General features: G+C 43.8%; 1 protein-coding gene across 1 annotated transcript; it reads right to left on the bottom strand.

Annotated features, from left to right (window-relative positions):
• Window positions 1-16,552: 16,552 nt before the first annotated feature.
• LOC147717132 (glucose-6-phosphatase catalytic subunit 1-like) lies at window positions 16,553-27,170 on the bottom strand. The gene is made up of 5 exons (XM_086924071.1): window positions 26,863-27,170; window positions 20,756-20,865; window positions 19,852-19,957; window positions 18,476-18,591; window positions 16,553-18,055 (listed from the first exon to the last, which is right to left on the bottom strand). The coding sequence occupies exons 1-5, from the start codon at window positions 27,090-27,092 to the stop codon at window positions 17,544-17,546; spliced, it is 1,074 nt and encodes a 357-aa protein (XP_086780197.1). The 5' UTR covers window positions 27,093-27,170; the 3' UTR covers window positions 16,553-17,543.
• Window positions 27,171-27,655: the final 485 nt, after the last annotated feature.

Raw genomic sequence — 27,655 nt, 5'->3', positions numbered from 1 at the left:
TCACCAAGTGTACGTGACTGGCTCCTTGCTGCGCGCTGCCACCCCTGCGCAAGCGACCAGTCCACCAGGCAGGCCCAGTACCCTGCCACATTACACCAATGCACCTCAGTCCTGGCTAATACTCCCTCTGCCCCTTCTTCCCAGCTCCAACACTGATCCGCTGCACCCTGCACCCCCAGTAACGGGACTCGCCCTCAGCTCTGACAATGCATCTTAGTCCTGAAATGCTGCGGTCGCTGCCTCGCCCTGACCTGCGGCACCCACTGCTTCTAATGCACAGGAGCCAGCTGATCCCTGCAGCACGCACCAAACACGCTGTGTAAAGGTGGCTGACACGTGGAACTCATCCTGTGCGACGCAAGTCACACAGTGTTATTGTGGCAACAACAAAAACGACGAAAATGCCCACGCTCCATCAGCCTCTGTCGTGTTATGCTTAATTTACTGACAAATGCTGTCCCCACTAATACGTTCTTATCAGCGTTGTTTTTAGTGCGAAATAGGCACTAGGCCTGGGATGGTGGAGGTATACTTGGCTGTCCAGTAGCAACGTAATTACTTTAGGCAGTGGGATGTAGTTCAGGACCCCAAGGAGACTACTCCGGGATTGAGAAGTTAATGATTCATTTCGTTGCTCGATTGCTGCAGCGTTGTGTAAGCTTCTCTCTCCCATTGGCAGTAAAAGAAAGTGTTTCTGGACTATTCTGGAGGTGTGCCAGTATTTGCAGCGTTTGGCGTCCTGTGTATATATTCTGACACACGAACTATGTATGTTTGTTTTCTTCGATTTTATTTAAATACTTGGTGTGCTGACATGGAGATAACCTGACCCTTTTGCACCAGGTATGGTGATGTTTTATCCTCTAGATTCTTTTAGTGCAATATGTCGTGCTCAATTCTCGTTCGTTCCTCTTTGAGGACGCATTGCCATGGTGCGCGAGTTGAGCAAAAATCAGTATTACTGAAGAGAGGAAACCGGTTACTCGGAACTGCCTCTTAAAACACTTCACTATTGTATTGGGTCATATGTATATTTTTAATAGTTTATAACTCGTTCGAAATTGTGTGTTGTACTGAGCCACCTTCATTGTACTGCTTATCAGCGTGGTGAAATGTTATGCTTAATGTACTGACAAATGCTGTCCCCACTAATACGTTCTGATCAGCTTTGTTTTTAGTGCGAAATAGGCACTAGGCCTGGGATGGTGGAGGTATGCTTGGCTGTCCAGTAGCAACGTAATTACTTTAGGCAGTGGGATGTAGTTCAGGACCCCAAGGAGACTACTCCGGGATTGAGAAGTTAATGATTCATTTCGTTGCTCGATTGCTTTTGGTGTATACAAGCAAATATTCATTCACATTTGTAGTAGAAGCTTCATTTTTTGAAGCAGTAGTGTTATATTGCTGTCCAGCACTGTTCTAGGCCTCCGCAGATCTGCCAAACACATGAACACAGTTGTTATACAGCTCTCCGCCTTTCAACAATTACAGAGGGGTTTGGTAAACTCCATAAGAAGTGGCTGATGATCACCCATCTTCATGACCAACAATGGGGTCTAACTTCTGAGTGCTAGGCCTTCTTTCATAGCACCACCCCGTTGGCAATACTCCAAAAGATGTATTCCAACCCTGTTAATAGGAGGACGCCGATCATGTGCCAACTTCTGAAAGATAGGATTTATTATTTTCATGAGTTGACGTAACTCTTTGGGGTGGTTTTCCGACTGCCACCCCCCTCAGACCCTTGCAAATTGCGGGAGAGCTGCCACCTACCTCACCAATCCACTGCATACAGCCTTGGTCCTCCATCTACTTTGTCAAGAGCTTGATTGTGGAATTGTTAGGTTAGAGCAGGTATGTTTTCATCCATATCCAAAACACTGCGGTATAGTTATTACACCTCCATTTCCTCCACCAAGTACAGTAGGCTCTTAGTGCCTTTTCTAATCTACAGGTCTTGCAGATTGTGACTTGTTTTAATCACTTCAACTCTTTTAGGTTACCACACTTAGAAAACCCAATTAGAGATTTCTGGCAAATGAACCACTTCTTTCTAGCCGGCCTTATTATATTCCAGAATCCTTTTGACACTGCTTGTAGTGCTTCATCAACTTGACTAGTCTCCTGGAGACTGGTAGTCTTCCATTTATCTCATTACCAGTGGAGATGGGTGGTAATACAACCTACACTTTTTCTGCTGGTTTGAAAATTAAATGGTTATTGTAATTAATTTCTTCCAACTTACCTGTACCAATTGGAACAGTAGTATCGTTTGTACATACCATAATCCTTTGTCTTTCTCTGTTGGTATTTCCCTTACCCTAATTTCACTGATTACTTGAAGACCTATTGCTGGATGACATGCATACTTGTTGCCATCCCCCTGGAGGTGATTGAGTGGCTTCTACCGACCTGGCAACTCATTGCGTCTGGTTGGCGAACTACATTGACCTGACCAAATATTCTGATTTAGCAGTTCTGATTCAATCTTCTTCACAAACACTTTGGGTCCTCTGGCCAGCCTTTCAATTGGTCTGTGAGGACAGCCGACAGGCATACATCGACTTCAATGGCTTTTAAGAGTTGGTTGGTAGCCCCCATTCACTTCATCAATCTCTTTGAGATTGCTGGTAGACTTCCACCTGTCGTCCGAATATGGCAGACATGTTTTTCTCTTTCCCACTAACATATTTTAGATTTTTGTAATATATATATGTGATAAAAGACCCCTGCCATATTTTATAAGGATATTGCAAGTCACTACATTACAACTTCACTCTCTCTCTCTAACCCACTACCTCACTCACTCTCTATCTCACTACCTCACCTCACTCACTCGCTCTCTTTCTATCTCACTAACTCCCTTTCACTCTCTCTTTCACTACCTCACTCTATCTCTATCATACTACCTCACAACATCACTCTCTGTTTATATCTCAATACCTCACAACATCCCTCTCCCTCACTTCCTCACTCTTTCACTACCTCACTCTCTCTATCTCACTACCTCACTCTCTATCTACCTCACTCTCTCTCTCACTACCTCACTCTCTCTCAATTTCAATACCTAACTCTCTCTCTCTATTTCACTACCTCACTCTCTTTCTGCTAATGCAATAGGTCTCACATTTGCAAACAATTCAGCTATTGCCAATAGAAATCACAATGCCATTAATTTAGGGATAAAAAAAATACAAAAATGATGAGTAATGCCAATAGCTCTACCTATAATATTGCCGAGACCATTGCATTGTGAATGCTTGTTTTCAGTTACTTGCTCAGTTCCTTGCCTAGTGGGTCAATTGGCTGCTGCAGGATGCTTGAATGTCTGATCACCTGCAGTGATTTGGCAGTGTCAACTGCTGCCAGATCACGTCTTGTTTCTTACTCTCATAATGGACTAAAGGTAGAGCGGCTTTCCTTGCGTGCAGAGCCCATGGCACCCTGGCCACACCACAGGGACCTGGAGCGGTCAAGGACTTTGGAGAGTCAAGCAATGCATGTCCATGTAAATTTGAGGATGACCAAGAGGGGCGTTATATATTTTGGATATTCCGTTGGTAATGGGGATGTGACTTTAGCACAGAAATGTTTGTTTTGCTTCAATGACTCATTAGTGGAATGCTTGTTCGCTGAATATAAATGTTCACCTTTTACCACATGCACCCTGGATCTTATCTTGAGGTCTTGTATGCATTACCCTAAGTTCACAGTGTTATCTGCCATGATATTGTCATAGTAGGTAGGTTCTCCTGTCTCCAACAGGAGAAAGTCTGGGTATGGGAGCCACTGTATGCAGGGTGTGATGGAGAACACACATCGAGTAGCAACAAGTATTGGCAAAGCAGACTCGTCTCACCCTTGGGACTTATTGGATTACCAATGGTGTTTAGCGAGGCTCTGCAGCATGGATAAAGTGGACCCCACTGTGCCCATCACGCAAAAAATTTAAAGTTGCCCTCAACAAGGGTGGTTCAACATAGAGGGCAGGGAAGGGCGGAAGCAACACGGAGGGCAGGGAAGGGCAGAAGCAACACGGAGGGCAGGGAGAGGCGGAAACAACACGGAGGGCAGGGAAGGGCAGAAGCAACACAGAGGGCAGGGAAGGGCAGAAGCAACACGGAGGGCAGGGAAGGGCAGAAGCAACACGGGGCAGGGAAGGGCTGAAGCAGAATGGAGGGCAGGGCAGGGAAGCGCTGCAGCAGCATGGAGGGCAGGGAAGGCCGGAAGGAACACAGAGGGCCAAGAAGGCCTGAAGCAGCACAGAGGGCAGGGAATGGCAAAAGCAGCACGGAGGGCTGGGAAGGGTGGAAGCAAGATGGAGGGTAGGGAAGGGCAGGAGCAGCACGGAGGGCAGGAAAGGGTGGAAGGAACACGGAGGGCAGAGAAGGGCTGAAGCAACACTGAAGGCAGGGAAGGGCTATTTTGTATTTTATTGTAAATATGCAGACGCAGAGAGATGGAGCTAGCCTTGCGCGAAGAAGGCTGCGCTCTAGGCAAGCTCCTTCGGCTGCTACCTAATGAACAGCAATATGAGAATTTAGAGAAGCCGACCTGTGCTCCGTAGGGGTTGAGCACACAAAATCAGCTTGCCACCGTACATGTGAAGCAGGCGTGGTCGCGCGGCCTAGATGGAGGCTGCAAGGACCGCCGCGCATACAATGTGGGAGACCGCTGGCTGTGAGCTGCTCCTGTGCAGGCGGGCACTCTGTGAAGCCGGTCAGAGCCTGTGAGGCTGTGCTCTGCAGCTGGAGGGCGGCACCGAGGGATGTTCGACTGGCCTGTGGGAATGACTGGAAGCATCAGTGTGCTTGCAGCCCGGTAGGTGAGCATGGCTCACGGCGGACAGAGACGTAATCTTGCTGTAGGCTGCGGTTGCAGGGCCAAGGGTGAGCCGGCAGCGCTGCGGATCAGAGGCTGTATTGTACCGGGCCCGGAATTTACCACGCGGGAGATCCGCTGCAGATCAAATATAAACTGCGCGAGTCCCTAGTCTAAACAATCTGCACTGAAAGTGATTGCAAAAGCGATCACTATAGTAAAAAAAAAAAACGCCCGCGAGTGGTGTGCGGGCCACTGCGAGGCATATGTTTTCCGTTATAGCGCCAGTGTCCGGGTACGATAATTGAAAACATATGGGCTTTGGTGCACGTAACAGACACCAATAGGCCGTGGGCGGAGCAATGCGCCCCCTTTGGCCTATTGCGTGCTCTGTTTAAAAAATACACACACTGAAAGCCCTATCACAAAAGAGCTAACTAAAAACACATGCACAGCCGTGTATAATTCCAGGGTCCATTTCGGAACCTCGGACAAAAGGACTCTCGCTACGCGTGCACTGCTGCGCAGTGCATCGCTAGGCGTGAGACCTAAAAACAATTTCTGTCGTTGAATTTTTAGCCTGTTCACTTGTAGATGGTTGTATAAGGTGCAGGACTGCAAGATAGATTTATGCTTCTTACAAATGACTTTATCTTCTAGGCTGTAGTTCTTTCTGCACACCCTCTCCAGTTTTACAATTGTTTCTTTACTATCATAAGTTCGTTAGAGAACTAGGTTTTGGAAGAGGATTTCCTGCTCTGCTAAAGGTTCTAATGGGAGCAATTTGATCTAAGGCAGAGGAAATTCAATGATCATAGTATTCTGCAACTAGTGTTATGTCTGAAAAGTCTTTATAAGATGAGACTGCTGGGCATAGGCTGGACAGGGCTCTGGAAAAAGGAGCATGAGTTACCCTAGACCAGGCCCCCTGATGTAAATGGTCTGTAAGGACACTGAAGGACAAGAGTGAGGAAAAAACTAATAGGAAAAAAGGAATGGCGAAATGGTCCGACCACAAGAGAAAAAAGGGCGAAGCCATAATAAGGCTGCTGTTAGTGTTATCAAAGGTGGGATCAAATATATGACCGGCCTTATAGGTAGGAGAAGAAACCATCTGGGAAAGATCTAACATTTTCAATAAGCCTATTAGTCACAATGAATCTCAAGCAAGTACAAAGGGGTTCCCCTTCAAACAATTAGTTCCTAAGGCATAATATCGAATCACAACCATCCATTATTTCAAAATGAGAATTATGGTCCCCTAGGTGAGTGACACTGCAGAGCCATAGTAAGATGTACTTCAGGATACCAGTGGCATTTGAATTCAAAAACGACATTGGGGCCAAGTAGCCCCTCTTTGCCCTTTGGCCTACCAATCAGGGTCTGAAAGGGACCAAACATGGGCTGTAATGACTTACCGGACAGTGGTCCACGGACTTGGGTGACCAGGCTATGGCTGGCAGTGGTGATCCCTGAACTACTTGTGTAAGGAAGGAATGTGCCAACACTTACTTATGAGTGTGGGAGTCATTGGTGGTCAGTGGGTTACATAGTGCCTGAGCTGAGGCATGTTTTTTTTGGTGAAGTTTTATATAGACCGGAAGGTATCAAAGCGCGTTACATGAGCACCAGTTACTTTACAGATGGACATATTCATATCTGTTAGGCATGGGGATATTAAGTGATTTGCCCAGAAACACAGAATGTTGAGCGCCCCAAGACAATGGGGGATACTATATAGCCAATTGGTGATAATATGAGAGGCTCTCGGGCATTCTCTTTGCTGAAAGTTGTAGCCAGATCCGGACGCACAAGGTTATTCAGCGCTGAATAGGATCCCCCATTGTCTTGTAATCTCATGGATCTGTTTGCTTGAGGGTGCATGTATTTTATTTATTTTTGAAAAATATTTTTATTGGTATTTTACAGTACAGTATATAACACAGATAACATGAAAGGACAGTTTGCGGATATTTACGAAGGGGGTTTCTACTGCATTACTTATCGATGAATGGTTGCCCCACAGCTTCGTAAACATTTAACATAAAACATCGGGGTAATTGCGGTAGTTCTCCTAGTCGTTTCTACACAGAACATAGAACATGCAGGTGCTGGTGTGGGTGCAGTGGTTGACCGTCCTAGTGCTCCTATATTCTCTATTGGTTCTGACTTTACTTCGTTTTGCCCTTCCTTCACTCATGGGGGTTCGTAAGGGTTGAAAAACCTGTCTAGGGTAGTCCACATCACTCTGTTGGGATTCTTCCATGGGGCGTATCTTAGTGCCGTGTTGTCTGCACCTCTGAGGAATGTCACCCAGTTCATCCACCCCTTGAATGTGGCCTTGGTTGTGTCCTTCCAATTGGCGAGCACAGTTTTGGCTGCCGATGTTAGGAGAAAGTCAAGGAGGCTTCTGTCCTGTTGTGTTATTGTGTCCACATCTAAGAGTGCGGTAGTGATTGGGGCAAATTCTTCTTTTAGTGTGCATCCTAGAGCCCTGTTTGCGAATGTGAAGACTTCCTTCCAGAACTTTCTAACCTTCGGACAGTGGAATATGAGGTGCACCAGCGCTCCCTTTTCTGAGCCACAGTTCCAGCAGCAGTCAGTTTCTCTGAGTCCCAGCGTCGCTAGGCGCGCTGGGGTCCAGTATGTTCGGTGCAATAGCCAGAATTTTATTTGCGCTAGCACTGGGGAGATCATGTTTTTCGCTGGGGACGCCCAGAGGGTGTGTAGCTCTTGCTCTGTGAGTTTGGTGTCCAGTTGGTCTTCCCAATATTTGGTGTTCTTGCTGTTGAGTTTTGAGGTGCTGGGGCGGAGGAGTTTGTATAAGTGGGACACCTGGTTTAGGTTCTCCATATACTGAATGATCGTGGGCTTGTGTTTTGTTAGTTTAGCTTTCGATACAGCAGTTTTGATTATCTGGAAGTTATAGAGTTCTATGTACTTGAGGTTATGTTGTGTTTTTAGGTTGTTGTAGGAGTGTGGTTTACCATCATCATCTTCTAGGTGTGCCGGGAAGGAGAACCCTAGCCTTTTCCACAATTCTTTGTCTAGGGTTTTCCCTCTGTATTTGATCTTGGGGTTCACCCCTAGGGATTCCCAGAGTGAGTTTTTTATGCTGTGCTCAAGTTTCCTGTCTACCTTAAGAAACGCCTGTCTTTTTTGTGTTTTTAAGTATGGAGTTGTTCTACAGTGCCTGCTTGTTAGCGGTGAGGAGAGTCGTAGGGCTGGTGTTGTTTAGAATGGCCTTCTCAATGGAGAGCCACGTCGGTATGCATTTCGGGTCTGGTAGTATAGTACTTTCCTTGTCTTGCTATGAAGGCTGTCTGAAATGTTCTAAAGTCTGCTAAGTTCAGCTAACCTAGCCTCTTCGATAGCCTTAGTTTCGGGAGACCTATTCAGTTTTTTTTTCGTGCCATGTGAATTTGTTTATCATTTGGTCTACCTTGCAATGGAAATCGTCTGCGAGTGTGAGAGGGAGCATCCCTGCCAGGTAGTTCACTAGTGGAGTTATCATCATCTTTATAGTGTCTATTCTCCCCCACCACGTTATGAATTTGGGTGACCAGGATTCCAGGAGCATTTTAATCTTCCATAAGGTTAGTTTCTCGTTATGCTCTAGACTGGATTGCAGGTTTTTCCCGAAATGGAGCCCTAGGTATTTGATAAACCCGGGTTGCCATGCTAGCCCGGAGGCAGCTATAACCTCTTTGGTTGTGTGCATGTTGAGTGGCATACACTCCGATTTGTCACTGTTTAGCTTGTATCCCGAGTTGGTAGAGTATGCACTTATGGTGTCCATGAGTGCTGTGATGGACGTTTCCGGGTCTTCAGTAATTATTAATATGTCATCCGCGTAGGCCGCTAGTTTGGATGTGGTGTTGTTGATGGATACTCCCTTCATTTTATTGTTAGCCATGATGACAGTGATTAAGGGTTCGAGAGCTAATAGGAACAGCGTTGGGGATAATGGGCAGCCTTGTCTTGTACCTCGCTGTAGGTTGAGCGGTTGTGATGTTGATCCATTTATTGCTATCTGTGTTTTGGGGGATTTATATAGTGCCATTACCTTCCTCATAAAACTTTCACCCAGGTTGTATGTTAGCATGCATTGTTCCAGAAATTTCCAGGACACACTGTCAAAGGGTTTCTCTGCGGCTAGTGTTATTGCTACCGCTGGTCTATCTGATTTGTTTGAGTGTTCGATTACATGGCAGAGGAGCCTAGTGTTGTCGTGGGACATACGTGTTTTCAGATAGCCTACTTGTGTATTCTTAATCAGCTTTGGGAGCAGGTTGTTTAGCCTTGTGGTGGCTAGGATTTTGGTGTATATCTATGTTGATGAGTGAGATGGGTCAGTAGTTTTGGGGGCGCTGCGTGTTTTTGCCCTCCTTGGGGAAGACTATAGGTTTGCTTTTGTCATGGAGTCCGTTACCTCCCCCTCCTTCTCGCAATGGTTGAAAACTTTCTTCATAATTGGGATTAGGTTATTTTGGAACGCTTTATAGAAGGATGCTGTGTAGCCATCTGGCCCTGGAGCTTTGTTGTCTTTCAGTGAATTGACAGCCAAAGGGCTCTCCTTAGCTTTAATTTCTTGTCCTAGTGAATGCGTCTCCTCTGTAGATATCTTGGGCAGCTTCAGTCTGTCTAGGTAGGCACAGCAGCCCTTCTGATCTAAAGTTGCATGGTATACATGTCTGGTGTGTATTATTATATATATGCCTCTATCCTTGTTCTGCTAATTTTGATAATTTATATGAATGTCAATAATGAAAAAAAATTGTAAAATTTATTCTTTGGATTCTTATCTTGCGAAATCTCTATATGTTAGCCCAGCGTTGTTGATTATTTAGTGACCCTAGTGGGCACAGTTTATCCTATATATAGGCAGGTTGATCTATTTAGTACTATTTTGGTTGTTTTTCCCTGTCCAACCTGCCTATCATTTGTCTTCAGGGGACCCCTTCTTAGTGGCTAACCCAGCAGTCATCCTAATCAGCTGCCTTATTGCTGTCTAGGTCTAGTAAGGGAAGGTGTCTATCCAAGGCATCTTCTAAATCAGTTTTTTAAATTTTGTGCCACTGTCAGGTCTTAGTAATAGGCAATGTGTTGTGATAAGGCACTATATTCTCCAGAAGAAGTTTGAAAAAGATGGCCCTGTGACCGGGCCAGGTTAGTGGTAGTGTTTTTTCCAAAATAATGTTGGAAATATTAGTGAAAAACTCATCTAATGTGTGTCAGGCCTTATGTGTGGGCTCTGTACTGAATAGGTCAGTCTATAACCTGCCACACTATCTACCAGAAGGGAGGTCTCCACATTATTTTTGAATTTGAGATGGAAATTAAAATCACCAAGTATTGTGAAAGTCTATGCATAATTCCATGAAGTTTGAAGAGATTGTGTAAAGGGGGCCCTGGGCCCCGGCGCCTGATACAGTAGTAGTCCGGGGAAGGACAGGGTATCACTGAATTTGAAGTTGAATGTCAGTGCCTCTACTCCTAGATCCTGCTTAGGGTCAAACATGGCCTTAAAGCTGGAGCGATAAATAATCGCTATACCTCCTCCCCTTTTTCCTTCTGTGTCTACCCTTGCCAATTCGTATCCTGTCGCTAACGCTGCAATCCAGTCGGGCTCAGGTGTTTTGTTGGCCCAAGTTTCAGTTAAAAAGGCTAGATCCGGTTAGAAGTCTGAATCAAGCAATAAAATTCGTATTTGTGCTTGATCAAGGGTACAAGTTAGCGAGTTATTGGTAGCTTTGGGGCAGTTGTTATCTCCTGGTATAGTTCTTGATGAGTTAGCCATTATGGGGTTACCCGAGGGGAAAAATTGCATAGTTTACAGCAGTAAGGAGTGTTGTCCTCACCGTCCCATAAGGGGGAGTTCCAGCACTTACCATTGTTTAGCGCAAGTAGCTGTTCCCTCAAGTAGCAGCGGGGGGAAACGACCAGGCCCAGGGGTCCTGGCCCATGGCACATGCCAGGCGCTGACAGGCACAGAGGGGCACACACGGGCGCAGACGGGCTTGCCTTTGACATGCCAGTGGCATGGATTTTATGTCTCCCTGTGTGCAAAACAACTTGCACGCTGACCTCCTAATGGCGAACCAGCTCTCACTTACGAGCCCTGCAGGTCAGAGACACGGATGCACAAATGCGTTTCAAATAAGTAAAAAGCAGTGCAAGTTAAAACACTAAGTGGCAGAGTGTCTAAAAACAATGCTTCAGCAGTAGCTTAAGTAAATTAAATGACTGCTCGATACACGCTGCAAGGTCGCGTTAGCATGGAGTTTTATGCCTCCCTATGTGGGAAACAGCTAGCTCGCCGATCTCCTAATAGCGGACCCGCTCTTACTTATGTGCACCGCAGGTCAGAGACACCGACACACAAAAGCAATTCAAGTAAGTAAAAAGCAGTGCAAGATAAACATTAAGTGGCAGAGTGCCTGAAAACAATGCTTTAGCAGTAGTTTAAGAAAATTAAATGAAGGCTTGATACACTCATATCTCTTTTGTATTTTACTCTAATATCAAATTTTAATACACAGTTTCTTTTAGCATTGTTTTATATTATGATGATTTATTGTATTATATTTTTATTTTATCTCAATGTTAATTGATTAATATGTTAATTATTTAATACATGTATACTGTTATATTTTTTAAATGCTCAATTTCATAATTTTGCATTACAATTAAGTTTTGGCTTGTGGCCATTATTATGGGATTGGGTGGGTATTCTTTTTTATTATACATTAATTGTTGTCAGTTAATTGAAGAATATGTTAAATATTTTGTTAATTGTTATTCATTTGTCTAATGTTTGCTTTTTTATAACTACTTTTTAAGTTTTAATTTTGTGATGCATTGTTTATAGATTGTTTATATATTATTTGATTAATGTATTAACTATTCATGCTTAATTGGAAATGTATTATACATGAATACATTTTAAAATGTAAAAATATATGTGTATATATTCTTTCACATCAATTTATTTTAAGTTGTGATAAAGAATATTAATTATTATAAATATTTATATTGTACTTTATTATCTGATATAAATTAATAGCTTAACTGGGGGGCTAGTCTAGTGTTTTGTAGACCCAGGAGTGGAACAAAAGCATGCAAATTCTATTGAAGAACAGGATAAAAGAAAAGGCTGAGTCGCCAAGAGAAAGCCAGAGTCACCATTGGAAAGTGCTGTCTTTAACATTTAGCTAAAAGAGAACTGTAACATTATTTGGAAAGGTTTCATGGCACTGGTAAAGGAAGGGAGGTGAGCAAAGTGTGTAGAGGATAAGTAAAAAAGAGAAAGTACAAGAGGTAAAATGAAATAAATAACAGGCTAAAGGTTGGGCGGATAAGTGAATAGGCACAAATTATCACAAGAAGGTAAGGTTGAAGGAGGAAACTCAAGGGCTGATAAGTAAGTGGAGTAAACTGAATGGAACAAAATGCTAAGTGGAAGAGGTAGAAGACTGGCCTGGGTCTGAAGTGAGTAAACTGAAGAAATTGCCAAGCATTGGAATTACCAAACAAATTGTGGGAATTTTTAATAAGGCCATGTTTAAATTATAACATAAGACGCGAAGTGCAAGGAACAGGGACAAAATAAGAATAGGAGGTGGCAATGAGCCGACAGTGCTATTTACACTAGAAGAATAGACCATGGCTTTTCTAATATATGCAAGTGTTTATTGTGAACGCAACCAAGAACTGTGCACCACACTCTTCAAGTACATTTATGTCATTTGGTTAATTTTGGCAGTCTGTCAGGGTTAGATATGGTGAAAAATTAAAGGCAAACACGGAGAAGGATACCGATGTAAAATGGGAATAGTAGGTCATACATTTATGGTTGACATGGATTGTGCTGATTAGACCTATGACTGTGACTTATAAAATGCCAATTGGTACCTGTTCATAACTGGTTCTTTTTTGGATGTTCCAACCCCTCTGGGGTGAGACAGTAGCCAGGGGCAATTTAAGACGGGGAAGCTTTTTGGTCCTTCATAAGATGATTTTCTAAATTCAAAGTGTGCAAATAGTTGGACCAAATACCCAGTTACTCAATGCTTTTGGTAAGTTGGAGGAAGTAATGAGGGCCATTTAGCTAGAAGGAAGGAATACACGGCTATTTTGAAATGGGGCGCATATGTAATTTAATTTAGATATATGGAGGCCCTGGTTTTAATTTTATCCACATAGATCCACAACGTGTGTTCGTAATGGGGTTCAGTGAAGTGTTTAGGTGAGTTTACTTGGGATAATTGGAGAGTGTGAAATAGGCTTAGGCGATGCTACAGGTGGGGAGGAGCAAATTAGAGAAGAAAGTATGGGAAACGGAAGGTTGTAGGTCCTTTTGATTAGTAACTACTTGATAACTTTATTATATCGCCATTCAGAACAGTACTGAAGAAGTGTCAGCTGATCCATCTCTGGTCTTTATAGGAGGATCACTCTGTGACATTCCATACAGAGGAGACCTTCTCACTGCAACATTCTAATGTGAGTGATGCAATTAGATGTGTGAGACCTTGTGGGCAAGGGGCAGAGATACTTTGCTGTTAGTATAACAGGTTGGAAAAGTCAGAAGACTATGGATACAGCTGATCTTTTTAGGTGTGGAAATGGATTCGGAGAAGATGGAAGCAAAATTGCCTTAATATAAAGACATTATGCTTCAATTTGTTGAAGAGGCTACAGAGAATTCAAACAAGACCTGAGGAAAATGGAGGCACTTAAGCTTTACATGTCGAGTGGTGCGGACAGGCCAGACATCACGTAAGTGGCTAGGATTTGCAGTGGGGAGGCACAAAGCAGCGGGGAAGGAAGGCTGCCAGAGTCCTTGAGAAAACAAGTGACCACGTGGTCTTTGGGAGACAAAATGGAGTGGACCAGACAAATGTTTTACATCTTGGGAGGCAGATGCCTTTGGTCTATTTTAGTAGTTCAAGTGGTGCTCTCAACACCGGGACGGCAATTGGAGGATTGCAAAATCATTGATTGTTTTACTCTTTCCTTCTGGTGGTGGCGGTGGAGTTCAGAAGGAATGCATTTGCAAATAAGAAGGTTTGTTTCAATGTTGACAATGAGGCTTAGGTAGCAACAGAATTACCCGAGTGTCAATGCATCCCAGACACGTTAGTGATTCTTATAGAGAAAAATAATCAGTTGCATATGATGGCTTTGAAATCTTTGAAAAAAGGAAGGCAGATTTGAGGGCACTTGAGGGGTTATGGGAAGAGGTGTTGTTTTGACCCAACTACTTCACAGGAAAATTTGGAGTGAAGTGATAAACGCATCAGTGATTGACAGGGCACACAGAAAGCTGCATATAGAGATGGGAAGGTTCTGCCCAGCAGGGGTTTCTCAAAGAATTAAGAGGAAAGAAAATCAATTTGAGGGATATGGTGACTACAGAAGCCATATTTTGTCCTTGGATATAGCATGTTATCTTATGGAGCTGTGGGATGTGGTGGTCTGGTGTTAGGAGAGAGGGATGGTACTACCAGGTGAAATGGCTTGTACCACAGAGTACTGGGGAGCTGTATCCTAGTGTGAGCAAGGTAAACTCATTGAGGGAGGGTTTTACCTGGATGCATGTTGGAGTCTTTTAGAGCGGTCAAATGAGGACTGGCTTCACTATTGATCAGACATGCCAGTGTGAGGTGAGGTACATTTGGGTGCTGTGGAGCTGTGAGGCTCTGGTAAGAGATATGAGGGAAACTGGAAAGGGGGAAATGGAATTGGGGCACTTAAAGAATAAAGGGGCGATGACAAAGGAGGCATAGAAGCTGAAGGATATTGGAGATTACGAATGGGATGGCGAAGGGTGGGTTGCCTGTTGGGTATTTGTAATATATTTGTAATATGGCTGTGTTTTATCCTTTAATGCAATACAAGAAACTGCTTTTACTAGTGCATGCCTGTCTTCTTAAAATAGCCTTTCAACTCCACTGAGGCGTCTGTTGTAATTTATGCCATCTCTAGGTGATGGTGGTTTGTGTTTCTTCATCCCACACCAATATTATAAGTCACTGTTAAAACTGTTGAAGTCATTGGTTCCTCCGCCTCTTTTGCCTGACCCAGGTAACTTATGAGGAAACCGCTATTCACTTAGACATCTTCCATACAGTGGCCACACTCATGTTTTCATTACAATAGTCCTTGATACAGAGGGAGCTATCAAGAGTTGCATCAGTAAAACCACTCACCCAACGTAGTTATTCAGAGGGTCAGTATGGCCATCTCACTCATTCAGGACAGGATACATTCTCAATTTGCATCTCTGTAACCGTTAGGTATGCGTCAGCCCTGGTTTGACGGGCGCCACCATCCTGATAGTTTTGTCACTTTGGGCCTCGAGCACCTCAACCTTCGTGGCACTTAGGGGAGTTCTTACTTCACCAGGGGATGACTCGTAAAACGGTGAAACAGTGATGGAATCATGTGAGGGTCTAACCCTCCTGTTGCCATAGTAATTGTCAGGCGTACCTTGTATTCCTGGACAGGAGACTGCTTTTTGGTACCTGTCTGTGAGCAGGATTCACGTCACCATTCACCATGAAGCGAGGTCACACCTGTGCCTTTTCCCACGCTCCTGGGTTAGTAGCACTATGGTGGTGATTTGCCATACATCACACACTGAGTCTCTCTATCCAGGTCCCGCAGGACCCCATCTTATCCCCAGCATTCATCCAATGCTTCCTCAACAATAGGAGACCCAGGAATCCTAGGGAATCTGCTCATTGGTAATTTTGTTTGTTCAAGTGCTGCCTCGCCGGGGGCTTCATAGACACGTCCTGTCCCATTGACCATGAAGACCCATCCCAACCTGCAAGAACCCTCATATATGAATTACTCAATCTCTACAGGAAGGGGAGTAAAGTTAGAGGGCCAAAGCAGAGCATGTCACTTCCTGGAACATCATCTTCTAGTCCATACACTGTTACTTCTCCGCAAGCAATGAACCAGGTAGAGATCAGTAAATATAGCCACTCACAACAGACCTAACCCATGCACATCACCGCTGCACTCCTGAGTGCCTTGTCGGGACACTGCACTGTGACATTCATGCACAGCATGAACCCTGGCCAATGTTCACACTCTCTCCTCCTGCATCAGAAATCTGTCAGTCTCAGTGGCATAGGAGGCAGGCATAGGAATACCTGGAAGACTATAAAAGTCAGAAATGCTGCCACTAATGACCATAAATGACTCCCTCCTGTTCTTATGTCTGGTTTCATTACACAACATTGTTTTGCCGCTTAGCCTGTACACCTGTCCTGGGAATCTTTGTCCAGCTCTCTCCTCCTCCTTCTACAACTTTCTGCTAATTTTCTCTAGCTATACTCTTGAACTTCTTCATTTGGATCTGTTATATTTTATTTATTTATAAGGAATTGAAAGACATAAACTAATGAACGCTGTGCTCAAGCAAGAAATGAAGGGAATCGGACACATCAGCTGCAAACCACAAAATACAATTTGAGAAAAAACAAAGGATGTGTATTTAAAGAGGGTGACTTAGGCTGACTCATGATGAAAAATGTTCACAACACTTTTTACCTCTCAACCAATCACATCACGGCTATTACAACGAATCAGATTCATGTAAATGTGCCTGTTGGCCAGTCAGAACTAACTTCCATGTTGAGACTTGAGTAGTTAAGGAACGGAGGGATAACACATTTTATATTTCACGTCGATCATTTTAATAAGAGAGACGCTATGATTTTCATGTTTTTATTAAAAAAATATCATGCCTTGATAATGTAATTCAAATGCTGTAAATACAGCACCTTCTGTACAAAATCCATTGTGGTTTCACAGATTCACAATGTTCACAGTCCATATCCTTTATAAGGCAAAATAAATATTTGAAAAAATACAGTCTAAAATGTATCTAGTCCGTAAGTCTATTCAGAAATGTGCCTACAATAAAGCAAATTCCCTCCTCAAATCACCAAACAGTTGCCGAGTTCCACCAGTGGGGGGTAATTGTAGTATCTCTGACTTGAACAACATCCCACTCAGTCAAGCAGGTGCCCATGTAAGGGAATGTTTGGACCACCTCCCCAACAACCTCTGGAGCTAGGATTTAACTCGTGGTTTAGGCCTGCTTGACAGATTTGTTCGTTTGCTCATTGGACAGTCTTCTTTTGCCAATCTTTCCTTCCAATCAGATGTCATTCTGGGATTCTGCGCTCAGCTGAATATGATCTATACGCCTCCATGAAGCAGGAAGTGGGGGCCATGCTTCATTGGGTAGCATTTCCTCATAAGTTCAATGTTATAATGTTTCTATCTCTCCTCACTAGGGGCTGCTGGATTTTCACCACCTCATTAGTCTGTATATTGTATGAATGGTGACAGCTTTATGGAGAAGATTAATTTGTTTATATTGCATGTCCTCAGGCTGAATTCTTCAATCTTGCCAAACCTTTGTCTGTATCTTTGGCACTTTTTCAAACTTCAGCAGCTTTTGAAATTTCATCCTCATGATGTGAAGTGTAGACATTCTGTGCTTCCAGCTCTTTCTGGCACTGTCTGAGAAAGGCCCCAGGGCCGGACAGCACGCAACAATCTCTACGACCTGCAGCACACACTGGACCCAGGCACTAAGGAGAGGATTTCTTCCCTGTACTGGTGAGTACCAGAGTGTTGAACCTAAGCTGGAGTGATACACCTTGTCCAACACAATGGACATTTCATACGTCCTCCTAAAAAGCTTTTTTGTCCTGGTGGCTCAGAGCCTGTGACACACAGTAATGAATGATCCCAACGACAACAAGTGGCACAGCTGCACTCTTACAGAACGACAACATGTAGAACAGCAGCTCCACCTTCGTTGGTGGTTTGAAGGAGTCGAAGAGGTGGAGGACGATGAGGGAGGAGACGACGCAGTAGAGACGGAAAGTGACCTGTGCCCCTTGCTTCCCTTGGCAGCTCTCCTGGTACATGCGTGAGTTGAGAGCCAGCCCCAGGCCGCAGAAGATCCCCAGGTTCCGGAGCAGTCCAGCGAAGGGGGTGGTGTCGATGTGGATCCACTCGGGCTTGGAACACCAGCGCTTGGCTTTCTCCAGTGTCCATAGAAGGTCTACTCCCAGGGCTTTTAGAATGAGGTAGAATCCCAGGGCGAAGACGAAGAGGAAGAGGGTGGTGGAGAGGTATTTCTTCAAGCTTGTCTTGTAGATGGAAGGGATGTGGTGGAAAGCTTCGGCAACGGCCATCCCTGTCAACGCAAAAGAAAAGGACAAATGGTATGAATATTTTTAACAATATCTAGGAAAATGCCAAGACTCAGAGAAGGACACTTGCTCAACATAAGCAAAAATAGCATTAGCACAAAGACCAGAATGAACCCCAAGAATCATAAAAATCAGACTGTATAAGACTATTGAGCAACACAATAAGTTACACCAAAGAGTTTGCACTTGGATATCATAGATCTCTTGCTTTGTGCCTGGCCACAACTGTCCCATCTTGCCAACACATTTCAGCCTGATTATTATTATGGTCTCTAAAGGCATTTCGGAATAGTGTTTGCTATTCCAAGCGAAACTGTTCACTGTTCGCTTGCTCCTGCTTACGCTGATTACTGGTACCCCAGTATACAAAGGTAAGGCAGAAGAGGAACATTCATAAAACTAACCTGAAATGACTCCGGTGATCACTTGGTGAGGAAAGTGAGCCGCAAGGAATATCCTGGACAAACAAACACAGATCTGAACCACCCAGAATCCTGTCCAGACCGCACTGCGGAGACACCTGGAACACAAGAAGGGCGAAACATTAAGTTAAAGGGAACTAGGCAATGCAGTAATCAGAATGTTACAAGCAGAATATAAACTAGCACATGGGTAGTTGGGGTAAGGAAGGTTCAACACGTGCATTAAGGTTTGCAAAGGCAGCAGGAGAAGCCTCTCATGTCCATGTTTGCCAGCAGCTGTTGAGAACCTCATTACAAGTGTATTTGGGGTATCAACAGGGAATACGCCCAGGAAAACATATACCACAGGGTAGGACAATCCCTGTAGCAACATTCTATGTGACTCTGTGTTTTTATCCTCAGAGTGAGCAATCTCTGCAGAAATCCAGGCTTTACTCTAATGTCCTGTACACACAAGCATATGAACTGTTTACTTTTAAGAAAAGGACTTATCTTTGCCTAAGTACAAGTAACTTGTACTTTAGGGGGAGGTAATAAAGAATACACACTGGCAAAGTCATTAGCTCAGGTGCTGGCTGCTTTCCTTTGAATTAGTAATTGCTTGTTTTGTATTTTTGGGGGGGGGGGAGTTTAAAACATACACCGTGTTATAGTATACCTGATATTGAAAGAAACTACTTTTGGTGCGTTACTACTTCTTGTAAAAGGGAAGAATGTGGTCACTCATAGCCGTTGCCTGAAGTGTGCTTAACTACTGTCCCACGCTATATGCTGTAGTGGGAAGAAAGAAAATGTGAATAACATCAAAGGGTCTTTGCTAACATCAGACCGCATGGCTCGCTCAGTCAGCCAAATGATGGTCTCCCTTTCTCTCTGCCTCTCTGTTCAAGAAGTTGTCCACTCTTGTTGTCATCTACTGGTCTACAAGACAATGTCTCCACTTGTAATGGGCAGGACACCTCTGAAAACAGTAGGTCTTCTCTTGTTCAATCAAGAGAACAGATATTCCACCGACCAATAAGCTAAATAAGAGATATTCTGCCTACACAGGATGGGAAAACGCAGGTAATGAGAAAGAAAATCAATGATTGACTTATGTTACTGGTGGTGATGAATGGCTCTAGATTAAAATGGCCCCAAAGCGAGTGATTGGGGCCTGAATTTGAGAACGCATAAAGAGAATTTTAGTCCTAAAATTGTTTGCTCTGTAGGAGGCATCTAAACTGAAGATAAAGACAAGACTTGGACATGGTCAGTGTGGTATCTCTTTAGCTGCTCTTTGTCACCCTATTGTACTCTGCAGCCACAAAGTACCCCCTTAAGATGCTCAACTTGCCACCTCGCTTTTCATCACTCACCAGTTCTTGAACGTGGGTGGGTTCTTCTTCAGCATGATGGACAGAAGCGAGGTCACCATCACGTAGTAAACTCCAGCGGCTCCCATGGCGTGGCCAGAGGGACTTCCTGTGGAAATGAAACAGGATGTGCTATAAATACCATGTCCATTGGGTGGTGATGTGATCATTGTGAACCAGGATCATCACAGGACCACTAAACTCTGACATATGTCACACAGGAGCTACACTCAAGTTCCTTCATTAATTTACGGGAAACGATGAGAGGCTGGAACCCCACCATCAGCTGGTCAAGCTTAAAGCCAGATCTCTCTTGGCTGATGCTCCTGCTTTGAGTATGCATACTTCTTTTCCTTTGCTACCCGTACTAGGTGCTCCAGTTTCTATCTTGATTTATAAATGGGACTGGGCTTACCCAGACAAGGATTAGTAAAATCTAATGCAGTCTTTAAAGTGACCAGCAGATCTGCCAATAATCATCCCTGAAAATTATTATATGTAAATGTACCACAGTTTTTCCTACGGCTAACATAACATTTTTTCTGAATTTTACTGTTCAGTGCCTCAACAAACCTGCCCTATTTATCAAACCATACTGTCATTTCGTGCAAGTGTTTCAGGACGTTTAGTTGACATTTAACAAAGTAGTTGCAACATATGTATTCAATTATAATGGATGATAACTAAATAATACATGTGAACACTGCTATCTGTGTGAAAAAAAATCAAAATTTATAAGCAAGTGGGGGTCTCTTGTTACATAAAGTAGTCTAGTCCAGCCCTAACAATTTTTCAAATTAATATTTTCCAAAAGCCTGGTTCCTTTTCTCTGTAGATCAGTGGTTATCTAAAAGATTAGAGACTACATACAAATCATACTTTATTTCATAGGAACTCAGGTGCTCACCTGGACCGGTCTCGCAGGTGACCGGGTACTGCTCGATGACCGGTGCTGACGTGTTGTTGTAATAATCGGTGTCGTGGACCCACCAGTACGGTCTCTGCCCAGACAGGATCCTGCAGATTTAAATTGAGGGATTAATGGGAGACAGACACTAAAGTCAAACCACAAGAGTTTCAGCTGTCATGCACACAGGTATTAGCTAATAAGATAACTAAATCGGTTGAGATTCCCATACAGTGATTTTTAGGGCTCGGGCCTCGCCCACCACGAAGTGGGGGCGGAGCTTGCGAGCTCTTTAGTATTTAGAAAAAAAAATTCAGAAAGGGCTCCGGCTGGCACATTCCTTAGTTTTTTATGGCATCTGCCTAGTGATTCGTCTTCGCTGTGCTGTGTATTTAGTAGCGTTGACGTGATAGGCTCTATGTAATGTATGCATGCCCGATTTGGCATATTCTGTGCGCGAACGAGCATGGAGAGTGATTAATCTTAATTAGGAGCTGTCAGAGTGCCCGTGTAATGCAATCCAGATGTTGTGCGCGCGTTCACCATCTAGCAGTGCGTTTGTCGGGCGCGCGTCAAGCAATGCGTGACATCAGCACATGGTCGTAGGCAGCACGGAGGGCCAGTCCGGCACTTTAAGGACACATGTTGAGCACTTTTGTGCTCTGAGTTCTAAGGGATCCCCCAGTGCTGTAGAGGCAGACGCCGTATTCCCTGTTTGCAGCCCCAGGCGCTGCTTCCTGCCCCAGCTGAGTTTGATGAAATCTCTTGGCATTCCAGCAAGTTTAATGGGCTGCTGTCTCCCAGCCTGGGACCCCTGGCCGACCGACGGTATATCTGTGATCACTATTCCTGGCTGGACAGAGATTTTAGGCAGTATGTGAAAAAAAATGGCAGAAGTGCGTTGTAGGAGATAACATGAGGTCTTTTATTTCAGTATCGCTATGACGCTTGCAGAATCAGCACAGTCCTGCGGCAGGTGAGCTTTGCTAGGCACACACACAACACGAGGCACAGGCGCTACTGTGCTAGCTGCCCTCACGCTCACAGATATCGCATGGTCTGTATGGACAGCGATGGTGACAGCTGTGTTCACGCATAAAGAACTGGTACAGTAACGACTATGCAGTGTAGGCTTCTTCCCACGTTCTTCTACATACGGGAAACTGGTACAGTAGGGACACCGTCTGTGCAGGCGCTGTACGGGGCATTTTTTTCCAGGCGCGAGGGGTCTTTGTAAAATCGTAGACTGTGTCGAATGGCTGTCCTGTTCCGCTGCCAGTGCATAGCCCAGCTGCAAGAAATACTAACTGCAAAAGGCAAGACACACGTTACAGATGCGTGCCCGCAGTTTCCCTGGCAGTCTGCCCTCCCATTTTTCCTTTTGAAGGAAGCCTGTGAGGCCACGTGCCCCCCCCCCCCGGCTAAATCTGGAAGATGAGCTCACCCTAGGCAGGCCTTGGGTTTGAGTTACAGGCCCGCCGGCTGCTGAGGGCGCCGTCTGGACATTATCCTTGTCAACTGTCTTTCCTCAGCAGCCGCCTGGCCTTAGCGTCCCCATGCTGCGCACGGGATCAAACCCTCTGTTTTGTAGGATTACATTTATTTGGGAGCTTGTGACCGTATGCTGTGTGTTGTCTGCAGATAGTCGTGAGTGCCACAGTGTGTGCGTGGGGTCGAGGGGTCAGGGCACACGATTATAGGATATGCATTTCTAAGTGACTTTTTGGATGGAGGATGTGGCGCAGCGCCCACATCTGACGAATTTTGGAGATTGGGAACCTGGCTTGAATCTCGGCGTCGACTCAACATCCTTTAATCTTGGGCAAATCACTTAATCTCCCTGTGCCTACCAAAAATGAATGTGTCCTTGTGTAATGTATATGCTAATGTAAAGCACTCCAATAACCTAGGGTTGATTTTGCACTGGATAAAACTGGAAACAAAAAGAAAACGGAGCATGTTTGGAGGTGTAAATTTACCAACCATTGGAGGATGGGCTAACACTTCAAACAGTGCGACAGAACGATGCTTAGGGCCACCAGAAAAATCCAAAGTGATTGGTGAAACTTGATAACAAATAAAACAAACAAGTTATAATACATTTGACACAATTTTTCATCTACTGACCGCTCTTTAAAAAGGGAAATGAGTAATTTTACAACTAAAAAGTCGCTTTACAGATTTCAATGGAAAGCACTTTAGAACCAGTTTTCTTAAAGATTTCAGCAACCCCCTTTGACAATTTTTTTCTGTGAAATGACAGTGAATTTATTAAATATTTTAATTCCTTCTTCAAGTGAGTAGAGTAGTGAGTAGAGTAGTGAGGTGAGTAGAGTAGAGTAGTGAGTAAAGTAGTGAGTGCAGAGTAGTGAGTAGAGAAGTGAGTAGTGAGTAGAGTAGTGTAGTGAGTAGTGAATAGAGTAGTGAGATGAGTAGAGTAGTGAGTAAAGTAGTGAGTAGAGAAGTGAGTAGTGAGTAGAGTAGTGCGTAGTGAGTAGAGTAGTGAGTAGTGAGTAGAGTAGTGAGTAGAAAGTAGAGTAGTGAGTAGTGAGTAGAGTAGGGAGTGGAGAGTAGTGAGTAGTGAGTAGAGTAGTGAGTAGTGAGTAGCGTAGTGAGTAGAGTAGTGAGTAGAAAGTAGAGTAGTGAGTAATGAGTAGAGTAGTAAGTGCAGAGTAGTGAGTAGAGTAGTGAGTAGAGTAGTGAGTAGTGAGTAGAGTAGTGAGTAGAAAGTAGAGTAGTGAGTAGTGAGTAGAGCAGTGAGTAGAGTAGTGAGTAGAGTAGTGAGTAGTGAGTAGAGTAGTGAGTAGTGAGTGCAGAGTAGTGAGTAGAGTAGTGAGTAGAGTAGTGAGTAGTGAGTGCAGAGTAGTGAGTAGAGTAGTGAGTAGAGTAGAGTAGTGAGTAGGACATCACAGGCAGCAGCTGTGCAAGCTTCTTACACTCACAAGGAGACCACAGGCAGCAGAGGTGCAAGTTTCTCACACTCACAAGAAGGACATCACAGGCAAGTGTTGCAATATTCTCACACTCACAAGGAGATCACTGGCAGTACACACCACATGAACACACTCCATAACACATAGCAACAATACATTGGCATTTACAATGCCATTAGCTCAAACTCAAATAAATCCGAGCCCGATTGCATTTCTAATGCTTGTTTTTCTTGCTCCACCTTTGAGCACCCACTGACTTCCAGAAGCTCCCATTAAACAGAAGCTGTTTGCAGGAGACGGACAGTGATACAGTGAGACAGTAATAGCTCTGTCCTACAGCGCCCATGACACATGGGAATCCTGGTCCAAGCAAGCAGAGATTTCTATCTTGCATATGAGCAGGGCTCAGTGTAAAAGGCTGAGATTGAAGCACTAAAAGGAAAGAACCTTTTCACAGAAGTCAGAAGTACACCAACAAAGACACAAAGGGAAGAAGCGCGGAGCCGCCAATCCTGCTGTCATAATGCACTGGAGAGAGGCTTGATTTATTCACAGGGACACTTCTATTTACAGAAACAATGAGGTGAACCAGATGTAAGTCGACGTTCTGATCAAGCTGTGAGGTCAATTAAACCTTTACAGTGACTTGTGCCACTGGGCTGATTCAAGGGATTCTGGACCCATATAAACTGGTCATTTTGCAGCCTACTCTAATCCATAAAGGGATGGGTCACAACTACACTTTGAAAACTACTTTATAGTAGTGTAGTAATTCGAGATGCTAAAAATACCCACCACAAGTTACATTTGTGCAGGATGGATGCACATTTTTTGTTTTCATCGATGATCCGTGCACATGGTCAAGAGACACTTTGGGCTATTTTCATATTTTTCCAATTTTTCACTTTCAATGACCAACAGCTTAAGGCTTGTTGCGAGAGCATAAAATGCAAGTCAGCTCCAACCTGGATGCAATGAAAAACCTTCACAATATGTTGTTTGCAGTACCCCTAAGGTTTAAATAAAGCAGTGAACAAGGTACTGCTTTCTCTGTATCATTTCTTCCCTGTGAACCTAGGTGTATGTTGCATTGTCTTGATCAACTTTTATTCTAGACAGAGAGATGACTAAAGTCCCTTACATTTTGAAAAATAACAATATGATATTTCAAAAGTGGTCTATTTTCTGTTTTACTTCAAAGGACTTTCGGGTAACGATTTCATTGATTTCAATCTTTCAAAAATGTAGAAAGCAATAACCTGTTTTTTGATGGAGCAAGCAAGCTTATCTTGCAAAATTCTAAACCAAGGGCTGAATTTGGACTCCGGTACAGATCTTTAAATGCCTCAGAATAGAAATATTCTAATGTCCTCATGGGACAATTGCTTCTTTGAAGATGGATTTATAGAAACATTTCTACTTAAAAACCAGCATTTAACATCCAATCAGATGGCAATCTCTTAAAGAATGATGGTCCCATCACCTAGTATCAAAGTCTGGTCAATTGCACCAGTTAGTTGTTGCTTTATCGTGTAATAAGATCATTAGATTACTTGCAGTTGCCAATGATTCACATCCATTTACATTACACAAACACAGCTGTACAATATTCAACAATGCACATGGAGCCACTAAAAACTCTAAAGCCCCAATAATGTCATTTTTAAACTGCTGTAAAAGTCTAGTGAAAACGTATAATACCTCCGGAGTCTCAGGGGTTTAAAATGGGAGTAATTTACTTCCTATCGTTCACAGTGGGTGTGAAATGATATCTTAGGTGAGTACAAAAGTAATTCTCTATCATGCAAGTAAATACCTACAAATATGTTTTACATTTTAACCCATTGCTGTTTTTGCATTTAAGTAACTTGTGGTGCATTATGAGTTGTGGGAAATTCGGGTGCCATATTCAGGATTCCTCCCCATTATCCTGGCTACAGGATGTGAGTCCCTCACTCCAGTCAGTTATCCTTCTGTGACAATGTATGCTGGTACCTCTAGTACTCCCTGAAGTCCGACTGCGATACTTTCTTGCGTTGAATTAGAAAAGCATGGACTTGGGGCCTGATGCAAGCTTCTCCCATTGTAGGTTAATTTAGTTCTTGAAACCTTGCCTTTGTTGAAGAAAAGTGAAAATGTCTCTTCTCTGGAAGTAGAGGCTAAACTCAAGACACAAATCTCGCGATTAACATGGAATCTAGGATAATCTTTTGCTTTCCCAATCACAATGCACAATCTTTGAGCAATGACTACTGTAAGCAAAAAATATTGATAAAAGCAATCACAAATGAACCCACAAAACACTCCTAGATCTGGACTTAAGGATTGGTCATGGCTGCCCGCGACTGGGCATACATGTTTTTCGCAGAGCTTACATTTCCAAATTCATAGCATGAAGCCGAGTCCTGAGACTGTGGTGGAATATTATCCACAATGCATATTATTCTCAAAATGTTCAGTCTTTCAGGTTGGTATTGATTCTACCAATTTTCCCTATCACTGGGTCTCTGTTAACGTATTTCAGGTAGATGTCGGGTCAGAATCAGTAGTAGGTAGACAGCCTTTTGTTAATGGTGACGTGGTATGAAACAACGGAAAATGACACAAAATGGAATGCCACCATAATGTTAATTTCAAGATATCATGATGCTTGAATATTATGGTCAAAATGACAAGGACCAAAAGACATGCATATTTAGTAGTTTTAGGTTTATTTTACTTAACTCCACATCTGTGTACCATGAAGATATATGCATCAAGGTCCATAGATGTGGAGTTAAGAATAATAAATCTATATCTATACGCTATATTTTTATCTTCTTTATTTTGGCCACAATATTTTAGTAGTATGATGTTTCTGTAGTTGATATTTCAAAATATAAAACCACAAATATTCTCTGTATCTGATTGAGATATCTATAAGCTCCATAATATAATACATTTTGAACCCTTTTATGAATGAAATATTTTCAGTGGGTTCTGTCCCTAATTAGAGTTGTGATGGGCCAACCACACCTAGAAATGAAGGAAATCACTCATCTGGGGGTGCCAGGCAATCCTGGCAATGAGGCAAGAAGGGGGGGAATGTCAAACAGTCTACGAAGCCAACATCTTCTACCAGCCCTGAACTGGGATGAGTTAACAGCGCCATGATCCCGCGGACCCAGTACTCACCATTTGAAGACAAGGTTGAGCCAGTCGCCGATGACGGCCACCCAGATGAGCTTGATGCCCACCGCCTCGCACAGGTGGAACCAGATGGGGAAGAAGACGAAGAAGGTGTTGCGGAGGTCGGCGGCGAAGGAGACGAACATGAACCAGTCCTGGGAACTCTTGTAGTTCACCTGGAGGTACTGCACCATCTGGGCGCCGGAGTCGTGGAGGAGGTCCATGCTGGTCTCCATGTTAGCGCTATAAATAGACCTTTCGGGCTGGTGGGGGCTCTCTCAATATCTCTCTGTCGCCTCTGCTGACCCTGCACTGCTCCTGCTCTGCTCTGCTGCTCCCTTTATACCATACAGACCTCTTGTTTGCCATTCAGTGATGTCACGGCCAATGATCTTTGGACCCAAAAACACTTTCAACAGAATGAAGAAAACAGCCAAAGGCTGGAACATCGACGTAGGTGGCGCACACGTACGAAGACGACCTTGTGTGAAAAAAACACCCTGCTCGCCACTCACTGCACCGGTGGCGCAGTAACCCCTTGTCTCTCGGGTTTCACCTGAAAGGCATTTTTATTGATTCAGAAATAACCTGTAAAAGCACCTGCCATACACAGGCCTTGGTCTCCCAGTGCATGTTATCGATCACATGGTGCCGAGGAAAGGAAGTCTGTGCACAGGTGACCAAAGTTAGGATGAGTTTCCACTGAAAACCTGATAAAGTATTCTTTAAAACTTTATAATCCTCGTGAAGTTTTCGAAAGGTATGGAAGTTTTGGAAAACAACTGATTTGAGCTAAATC

Source organism: Lissotriton vulgaris, chromosome 5 (assembly GCF_964263255.1).
Source record: "Lissotriton vulgaris chromosome 5, aLisVul1.2, whole genome shotgun sequence".
Lineage (NCBI taxonomy): Eukaryota > Metazoa > Chordata > Amphibia > Caudata > Salamandridae > Lissotriton > Lissotriton vulgaris.
This window is presented reverse-complemented; position numbering and strand designations above follow the sequence as displayed.